Source organism: Medicago truncatula, chromosome 7 (genome assembly GCF_003473485.1).
Source record: "Medicago truncatula cultivar Jemalong A17 chromosome 7, MtrunA17r5.0-ANR, whole genome shotgun sequence".
Taxonomy (NCBI): domain Eukaryota; kingdom Viridiplantae; phylum Streptophyta; class Magnoliopsida; order Fabales; family Fabaceae; genus Medicago; species Medicago truncatula.
This window is the reverse complement of record NC_053048.1, coordinates 21192226-21202550: the sequence shown is the minus strand read 5'-3', so window position 1 is coordinate 21202550 and position 10325 is coordinate 21192226. Positions and strand designations below refer to the sequence as shown.

Sequence of the window (10325 nt, the reverse complement as noted above, 5' to 3'; positions counted from 1 at the left end):
AACAGCATGTTACATCCTCAATAGGGTTCCAAACAAAAGGAACAAAATAACCCCATATGAACTTTGGAAACAAAGAAAGCTTACTCTTAATTATTTGAAAGTTTGGGGTTGTAGAGCAATTGTGAAAGTGCCTGAACCAAAAAGAAAGAAATTGGGTGAAAGAGGAATTGAATGTGTATTTTTAGGCTATGCAGAAAATAGCAAAGCATACAGATTCTTGACTATTGAATCAAATGACTCATATTCTGTTAATACAGTAATTGAGTCAAGAGATGCAATTTTTCAAGAAGATAGATTTAACTCAATTTCTTATCCCAAGGATATTGTTCATTCTAATGTTCAAAATTTAGAAAACAATGAATCTGATATAGATACATTGGATGGTTCAGAACTTAGAAGAAGTAAGAGGATCCGGAAAGAGAAAGATTTTGGATCTGATTTCTTCATGTTTCTTGTAGAAGGAACAGGTAAATCCATAAATAGTTATGGACCAATTTGCTTTAACCTTGAGAGTGATCCGGTAACATATGAAGAGTCTATAAAATCTCAAGATTCAGCTTTTTGGAAAGAAGCTATTCAGGAAGAAATGGATTCAATTATGGGTAATAAAACTTGGAAAGTGGTAGATCTCCCACCCGGATCCAAACCGATAGGCTGTAAATGGATCTTTAAAAGGAAAATGAAAGTGGATGGTACCATTGATAAATTCAAGGCTAGACTAGTTGCTAAAGGGTTTACGCAAAAAGAAGGCATTGATTATTTTGATACATATGCACCTGTTGCAAGAATTGCATCAATCAGAATGCTAATTGCACTGGCATCCATCCATAAGTTTGTAATCCATCAAATGGATGTTAAAACTGCTTTCCTAAATGGAGAGTTGGATGAAGAGGTATATATGAAACAACCGGAAGGGTTTGTGATCAAAGGTCAAGAAGATAAAGTGTGTAAATTAACTAAGTCTTTATATGGGTTGAAACAAGCATCCAGACAATGGCACCAAAAGTTTGACCAAGTTGTGTTAGCCAACGGATACATCATAAATGAATCTGACAAGTGTATTTACAGTAAATTCCAAAATGGAAAAGGTGTCATGATTTGCTTATATGTAGATGACATGTTGATCTTTGTTACAAGTATAAATGAGGTTGAAGAAACTAAAGCTTTCTTACCCAACAATTTTGATATGAAAGATTTAGGAGAAGCTGATGTGATTTTAGGAATTAAAATCATGAGAGATGGTAACCATATTGGTTTATCCCAATCTCATTACATAGAAAAGGTGCTTCAGAAATTCAATCATTTAGATTGTAAACCGATCTCTACCCCATTTGACCAAACTGTCAGTTTGCACAAAACAAAGGTTGTCCTGTGGCACAACTTGAATATTCTAAAGTAATCGGATGCTTGATGTATGCTATGACTTGTACTAGACCTGACATAGCATATGCTGTTGGAAGGTTAAGTCGGTATATTTGCAATCCAAGTAAAGAACACTGGCACGCTGTGAAAAGAGTATTAAAATACTTAAAGGGAACAATGAATTATTGTTTAACATATAGTGGAGACCCTTCTGTTTTGGAAGGATACACAGATGCTAGTTGGGTAACGTATGTTGAAGATCATGCTTCCACAAGTGGATGGATCTTCAACCTTGGTGGAGGTGCAGTTTCTTGGGGTTCAAAGAAACAAACATGCATTGCCGACTCCACCATGGTTGCAGAATTTATTGCATTGGCTGCAGGGAGTAAAGAGGCAGAATGGCTAAGAAATTTATTGTATGACATACCAGTTTGGCAAAAGCCAATGGCGCCAGTATCCATACATTGTGATAGTCAATCCACACTATCAAAAGCTTATAGCCAAGTTTATAATGGGAAATCAAGGCATATTGGTTTAAGACATAGCTATGTAAGAGACTTGATTTCTAATGGAATAATTTCCATCATGTTCGTAAGAACAAAGAAGAATATTGCAGATCCTTTGATGAAAGGTCTGACAAAGGATATGGTGTTGAAGACATCATTGGGGATGGGACTCAAGCCCATATCTAATTGATTACGAATAGTGGAAACTCAACCCACACTTGAGTAGCATCAAGTCTTGGGTTCAATGGTGAAAGTACACTATTAGAGTAATTGTAGTACTTGACAATAGATACATCCCAAAGGTAAAAGTACTTGGACCATAAGAAGAAAAAAGGTAGGATGAGGTTTACCTCTTAATGGACATATAACATGTATTTGCTGGAATGCATACTTATGGGGCATTCCCGATATAGTCTACCTATGTGAGAATGAAGTTTGGCCGCTTCACGGAGTTCAAGGGCTTGACTCTTAAATTCTCATGAAAAGGGATATATGACACAAGGCCTTCTTAATGTGTCATCTTACAAGTCTCTTTATCAATGGTACCGAGATTCTATGTGTAAGTTATGCACACTTGTTCTAATGGATAGTTGGTTCAAAGCTTGCCTACCATACTATTTGGGAATGAGCGAAAACTTAACTTACTAAGTAATGGTTCAAATCGCGAGATACCATTATCTGAAGGTATGGAATTTCCGGATTTATGTGATTTCGTATTTTGAAAATGGTGGGGGATTGTTGGTGATTTCCAAAATAATGGAACCAAAAGTTGTAACTCTTCATGGGAACCATTCATATACATTGGAACATTATTATTTATTATTAATAATGAACCATGACATTGATTCAAGTATATATGGTTATAACCTTTGGCAAAAGGGTGCTTAATGAATCATGGCATTGATTCAAGTCAAAGAGGTGCTTTCTCTCATGTGAAGAGTCATATTGGATATACAAAAACCACACAACTACACACAATTTGGACAGAATTTTGTTACATTAACAACATAATTCTTCATCATTCTCTTATTCTAAATCATCCATCAATTCTCTAATGCATGAGTGAATTGCTGGAACCATAAATCTGTAAAATACTGTTAGGAGATACGCTTGGTGTGGTTGTGCAATACACGTCAAGAAACTCATAGTATCCTGAAGGGGATTCGCTGGTCATTCCTATTGCATCCAATATACATTTATTGGTGGGGGCGAATCGAACCTAAAGGTTAGTGTGGCAACCCCATACGCTTTGAGTTTTACATGCATGATCATTAAACATTTCAGGTTTCAAGTGCAGCAGCCTCTTCCCAACAAACAAGATATATAACATGAAATACTTCATATCGCTTGTAACCTTTCTATTATGGGTTTTCGCCTTTTTCCTGTCAAGAGAGTGTGTTTTCAAATGAGATAATGCCTCTCTTTTAATAGGTGTGAAAAATTCTATTTTCTAATACAGTTGATGTATGACATTAACGCCTCAGATTTTGATCCAAAGCATTACTTAAATAAAATTTATTCTTTAAAAGAAAAAAAATATTATTCTAAAAAAAGTATATATTTACTACATTTCGTTTTATATGAAAATATTCATTGTTGCATTATCTTTAAACAACTTATAAAATTCTTGGAAATAAAATAAAATTGAAAGGTAGAGACAATTCACTTATTTCTTAATGGAATACACATTAACTCCATATTACATTTTAAAATATATATATATATATATATATATATATATATATATATATATATATTTTGAATTGAAAATACAATTATAAATCCTATAAAAATGACCTAAAATACTGATAAAAATACGCATCAACTAAAAAGGATTAGAAATGGCCAAAAGAATATAGTACGCGAAAACAATTTTGTAAAACTTTAAGCATGAAGTGCTTGATATGCAAAACTCAAATGATATGGATATTGTCGTGTTAATGCACATATCCACGACTAATGGGAGAATGAACCTTTCAATGGTTCCTGAAGGTCCGCCACCCAGTGACATTAGCCCAATAAAAACTAGACCACTTAATGGTCTTTGCAAAGCCTGTCACCGGGTGACATTAGCTCAATAAACACTAGATCACTTAATAGTCCCTGCAAGGACCTTCACCTAATGACATTAGCCAAAATGAAAATTTGACAACTCAATAGTCCCTGCAAGGCCTATCACTTGACGACAATAGCGCAAATACTCCAGGTTATGCTATGGAACTCAATGTCACCCCTAAAAACAAAAATGAAACAAGGACATGCAACTCATCAACCTCTAATATTTTATAAACCACAAACCATATTTAAAATTATATATAGTTATGAATATGCCAAAGATAATAATCAAATTCTCACAACAATCAACACAAAATTTAATCGGAACAAGAAGTCATATTTATAAAATGTCTTAGGTAATAGGAAAAAATTTCTCATCAAAAATGTTGGAAATAAAGTTCCCATGAAAATCATATGGTGTTTTCTCCAGCCGTCACTCCTAGTTGCTTGCAGATCAATGGTGTCATTGGCTGGAACGGCGTTTTTGCAAAACTTTAACATTTTTTTGTTTAAAAAAAATGTTGGAAAAAGTTCAAAGATGAGATCTCTGGGGAATCTATTTCCAATTTCAGAACTAGTAGACTTGTTGTGTTGTTGGGTTTTTCTTCTATAGCTTTTATGCCTTTCACCTATCTAGGGTTTCCTATTTTCAGGAGTAAGCCTACTATTATTCATGGAATGATAGTCTATACTTTCCTCTTCTATAACTGCTCGATTAGCCTCCTAAATTCCATTGATAAATTGATCATAAATTTCACTATGTTGGTGATATTATGGGTGAGTTCGATCCGTTCAAAATTTAGTACTAGACGAAATAACACACGAGCAATGCAACACAAGGAAGAACAACACAACACAAGGCATAACAACATAGGACAAACTTTTATGGTATTAAACAATTTTTGATCTTATATGATTTTTGGCGGATTAAAAGGTTATTTTAGTATTGTAGACAAATTGTACTTCGGACTAAAATTTTTGATGTTTAGTGATGGACAAGAATTTCAATTTTTCTCTTGTCCATTGTCTCCAATTTGTCTTGTCTTTGAAACAATTTTACAAATCAAACACTACAACTATAGTTATCTTGTCATATCCTTCGTTCTTTAGCTGATCAAATGCACCCATAGTAGAAAGCTATTTACTATGACTTAGCACAAGGTTTGCACTCCTAATTAATTAAGGATTAAGAAGGTCTTTGTCTCAAATTATGTTGGAAGTTTCTTGTTAGATAATTGGCATTGTGAACCTTTAGTTGATGACCATTGTATTGATCTGAATGCTAAGGTGAGTAATTTCATTAAGAATTAATTCTGGTATATCCTTAACTCTATCTTGTTAAATTACTCGAGTCGGTTGCTTCGATTCTCAAGATCACCATCTCCGAAACTAAAGGTCCTGATATGATTGTTTGGAATAATTCTGTTGATATTGTTGATCCTACTTTCAAAGGAGCTTTTAAATTTCAAAAACCTCGAGAGATTAATGTTCTTTTGGTTAAGTACAACTTCAAAACACTGGAATATATATCCTATACATTGCATTAAAAAATAAACTTGTAGAGGTAACATCTGTTAATATGCAAAATAAAACACCTAGGAAACATCATCAATTTCTCTTAAACACATGCACAATGTCCCTGTAGTTCAAGCTGCTGTGCAGGTTGTGTACTTGCCACCACCAAAGGAAGTGAAGAGAAAGGATCTTCCAATATCACTAAAAAATACCATGATTAAGACGATAACCAAGAGAAAGATCAAACTGGAATAGTTCGTAACACAAATAATTCTGAAGTAAAAACACTTCAAAAGATGGTGATCATAGGCATAAAAGATTATCACGAATACATAGCATCATTATATTAACTTCAATTTTCTCTATAGTTCTACAACATTTATTCTTTAAACAATGAGTTCAATTTTTTGTGAAGCAACTTATAATACAAACAAGTCAAAAAAGGTTTACAAAAGTAAAAAACAAGGAAGAATAAGTAAAACTCAAGCATATTAACCAAGTATAATCTTCAGATATTTGTGTGAAACCACTTTGACATTACAAGCTCCTTGATACCTGCTCCATGGTAGGGCGAGATTGTGAACTTTCAGTCAAACATGCAAAAGCTATCATTGCAATCGATACTAACTCCTCAACAATGGGATTCAAAGGATGAGGGAGACGTTGGTCGAACATATCTATTACTAGCTTAGTATCAGGTATAGAGCCAATGGTGTTCAATAAGGATATAACATCTCCGGGATGTTTTCCAAAAAGTATTTCCAATGCTAATACTCCAAAACTGTACACATCACACTTCTCGTTCACTTTTGTTGTGTATGCAAGTTCTGTACGAAAACAGAAATAGGAATCATGTACTAATCAAATAGCAAAAATTAAACATGAGATATAGATAATTATGAAATTGTTTCGTTACAAAATGATTAGCAAGGACAAACAAACTGAAAAATTACTTGTGTAATAATAAGATTAAAGAATGGGGATTTACCTGGAGCAGCATATCCAAATGTGCATGCAAACGAGGTTGAGCTCGTTAAATTAAGATCAAGAAGCTTAGCTGTTCCAAAGTCAGAGACATGACCCACACATTCCGAATCCAGAAGAATATTCTTGCTTGATATATCTCGATGAACAATTGGAGGCGAGCAATCATGATGCATGTAGCATAAAGCATTGGCTACATCTTTAATGACATTCACCCTCTTATTCCAATCAAATGCAATTGCTTCTTCATCATCTTTCAAAATCTTTTCCAAACTACCTTTCTCTACAAACTCATAAACCAAAAATGACAACTGTGAATGTGAGCAAAATCCATACAACTTCACAATATTACGATGTCGAATTTCGGTCAGAGCTTGGATCTCATTTGTGAATGATTTTAGATTTGGATTTTCTCCATTTGCTACTGAATGGAGCTTTTTCACAGCAACTACTTGACCTGTGTGCAACTTTGCTTTGTAGACACTTCCATGCCCTCCAACTCCAATGAGATGTTTTTCATCAAAATCTTCTGTGGCTTCCAAAATGTTCTCATACAAAAATTTTCCATCAAAGTTCCATATTGTAAGTACATTTTGTGGTACACTGATGTTCCCTCCAACCTGATTTTCATTGGTGGTTGATCTTTGGAAGAGATGATGTGAGAATTTGAAGCAAAATAAGGCTAGAACTAGAGTTCCAACAGCTACAAAGGGTAAAACTATCAATAAGACTTTCTTCGAATGATGATGATGAGATTCAATGCTTGATATTAGGCAGGGCTCTAAGCCAGAGACATTACCACACAAGCCTTTATTATTTCTCACCACTTCAATTGTAGCGTTGCTGAAAGCTCGAATATTGGGGAGTGGACCCTCCAATTGGTTATATGATATATCAACAGATGTTAAGCTGAACATCTGATCGAAGCTAGAGGGAATAAAACCAGAAAGATTATTATGTGAGATATTCAATGTTTCCAAGTATTTCAACTGTGTAAGCATTGATGGTATTGTTCCATCCAAAAAATTTCCACTGAGATCTAGGATTTCAAGGACATTAAATTGTCCAAATTCAATAGGAATATTTCCTGTGAATTTGTTATGGCTCAAATTTAAGTTCCATACCTTAGGCAAATTTGCAAGTTGTTTTGTGATGAAGCCACTTAGATCATTTTCTGCAAGGTCTAAGGTCTCAAGCTCTAAGGATGATATTTCTACAGGAATGTTTCCTGAGAGATGGTTGTTGCTTATCAAGAGATTGGACAAAGATAAGTTGCTTAACTCCCTCGGAATTTTCCCTGTGAGATGGTTTGAAGATAAGTCAAGTGAACCCAAAATGGGTGCCCCTCCTATTTCTGGTGGTATATGGCCTGATATATTATTATTGGAAATATTGAAGGTTGTCAGATTATGGAACTTTCCCCAATTGGATGAAAGGTGTCCATAAAAATTGTTTTGACTTAATTGCATGTAAACCAAATTTGGATATACTCCAAAATCTATAATCTCTGTTATATTTCCAGTAAGTTGGTTTTGTTCAAGTCTAATCCTAATAATGCTAGAGCAATTCTTCAAACTCTTTGGAACTGAGCCTGTGAAGTGGTTATTCATAACAGCCAAGTATTTCAAATTCCCACCAATGCAAATGTTGTGCGGCAGCTGACCGATGAAGTCATTATCATAGATTAGCAGGCGATCCAAGTTGACAAGCATGTTCATTTCTGTTGGTAATTTCCCAGTGAGATAGTTTCCAGGAAATGAAAGATATAGTATGTCGCTCAAGTTTCCAATTGTTGGTGGGATTTCACCTGAGAGAGAGTTATTGGTCAGATCAATTTGAACAACATTTCTCATCATTCCAATTTCACGAGGAATCGAACCAGAAAGATTGTTGTCATTCAACCGTAAATCTTTTAGGTTCACCAACCCCCAATTTCCACAGGAATGCTTCCAGATAAGTTATTGTCAGAAAGATATAGATACTCTAGCTTCCTTAACTTTCCAATTCCCAGAGGGATGTGGCCACTAAGATGGTTTTCAGAAAATGTAAGAGATTGTAAATCACTCAAGTTTTCAATTGTTCGAGGGATTTCACCTGAGAGAGAGTTATTGTTCAAATAAATTAGAACAACATTTCTCATCATTCCAATTTCACGAGGAATCGAACCAGAAAGATTGTTGTCATTCAACCGTAAATCTTTTAGGTTCACCAACCCCCCAATGTCCACAGGAATGCTTCCAGATAAGTTATTGTCAGAAAGATATAGATACTCTAGCTTCCTTAACTTTCCAATTCCCAGAGGGATGTGGCCACTAAGATGGTTTTCAGAAAATGTAAGAGATTGTAAATCACTCAGGTTTTCAATTGTTCGAGGGATTTCACCTGAGAGAGAGTTATTGTTCAAATAAATTAGAACAACATTTCTCATCATTCCAATTTCACGAGGAATCGAACCACAAAGATTATTGTCATTAAACCTTAAATCTTTCATGTTCGCCAATCCCCCAATTTCAGCTGGAATACTACCAGATAAGTTATTTTGAAACAGGTATAAATATTCTAGCTTTTGTAACTTTCCAATTTCCTTAGGGATGTGGCCAGAAATTTGGTTGTGTACTAAATTTAGATATGTCAAACTCTTCGCCAACTTTCCTATAGAAAATGGAATAGCCCCTGTGACATTGCATTGATCAAGAGAAAGGTAAGACAAATTTACCAACTTCCAAAGTTCTTGGAGGATGGGACCATTAATGGAAATACCACATTCACCAAGATCAAGAGTCTCTAGCTTATGCAAGTTCACAATTTCTTGGACAGATACAAAACCATGAAATATATTTAAATCAACTGCTAAGTAGGTTAAGTTGTTCAAATTCCAAAGTTCTTTTGGAATGTTACCATAAAGGTTGTTTATTCCTATAGACAGATGTGACAACAAAGTCAGGTTCCCAATAGAAGTTGGGATAGTCCCCGTGAGACTTGCATTTGAGATACTAAGTTCTCTCAGATTCTTCAATGCACCTATTTTTTTTGGAATGGAACTGTTGAAAACATTATTATCCAGGTATAAACTATGAATGCTAATCAACTGTGTTATTTCATATGGAATTGTTCCTGAGAGAAGATTGAAACTAAGATCAAGATGAGCAAGTTTGGACAACATTCCAATATGGGAAGGAATACTTCCATTTAAGGAATTGTGACTTATGTTTAGGGTTTGGATATTTGGAAGTGATGAGAAGTTAAGACTTTCGAGCGTACCTTTCAATCCCATATTTGTCAGATTTACCTTAGAGACAGAAATGGAATCTTCTTTACAAGAAATTCCAAGCCAGTTGCATGAATTATTGCCACTCCATGAAGATAACAAAGCTTGGCTATGGTTGTCAAGACTTATTTTCCACTTCAACAAAGCACTTGCTTCTCTACTTTGTAAAGTTGCTGATGAAGTAGTTGAAGTAGGTGTTGTGAATGCACAAAAACAAGTTGAAAGCAGAAGCCAAAAGGGTAAGAGCTTTTTGGACTGAAGGTTTGAAAATAGAAACACCATGGCGGGATATGTTGATATGGTGAATACTCTAAGAGTGTGTTTGGATGGGGGAATGTTTTGAGGGAATGTATTGTTTTAAGGGAATTCAAATACTTTGGGGTAAATTCCATTGTTTGGATAATAATTTGAAGCATTTTCAAAATGATGGAAATTTATGAAGTATTTTGTTCAAGTTAAATTTAGAGAATTTCAAATGACACCTAAAAGCTAAGAATTTCAAATTTCTTCATTGTTGTTATTTTTCATATTTTGCATTTTGGTCCTCAAATTTTCCAAAAATTTCAAATTGACCCCAATAAATTTCCAAAAAATTGCAAATTGGTCCCTCAAATTTTTCGAAAACTATAATTTGA

At 34.5% G+C, this 10325-nt stretch overlaps 1 protein-coding gene across 1 annotated transcript; it reads right to left on the bottom strand.

The window, feature by feature from the left end:
* Nucleotides 1–5758: 5758 nt before the first annotated feature.
* On the bottom strand, nt 5759–10009 carry LOC25498085 (probable leucine-rich repeat receptor-like protein kinase At1g35710). Its single transcript, XM_039827404.1, has 3 exons — nt 8589–10009; nt 6427–8229; nt 5759–6265 (listed from the first exon to the last, which is right to left on the bottom strand). The coding sequence occupies exons 1-3, from the start codon at nt 9970–9972 to the stop codon at nt 5976–5978; spliced, it is 3477 nt and encodes a 1158-aa protein (XP_039683338.1). The 5' UTR covers nt 9973–10009; the 3' UTR covers nt 5759–5975.
* Nucleotides 10010–10325: the final 316 nt, after the last annotated feature.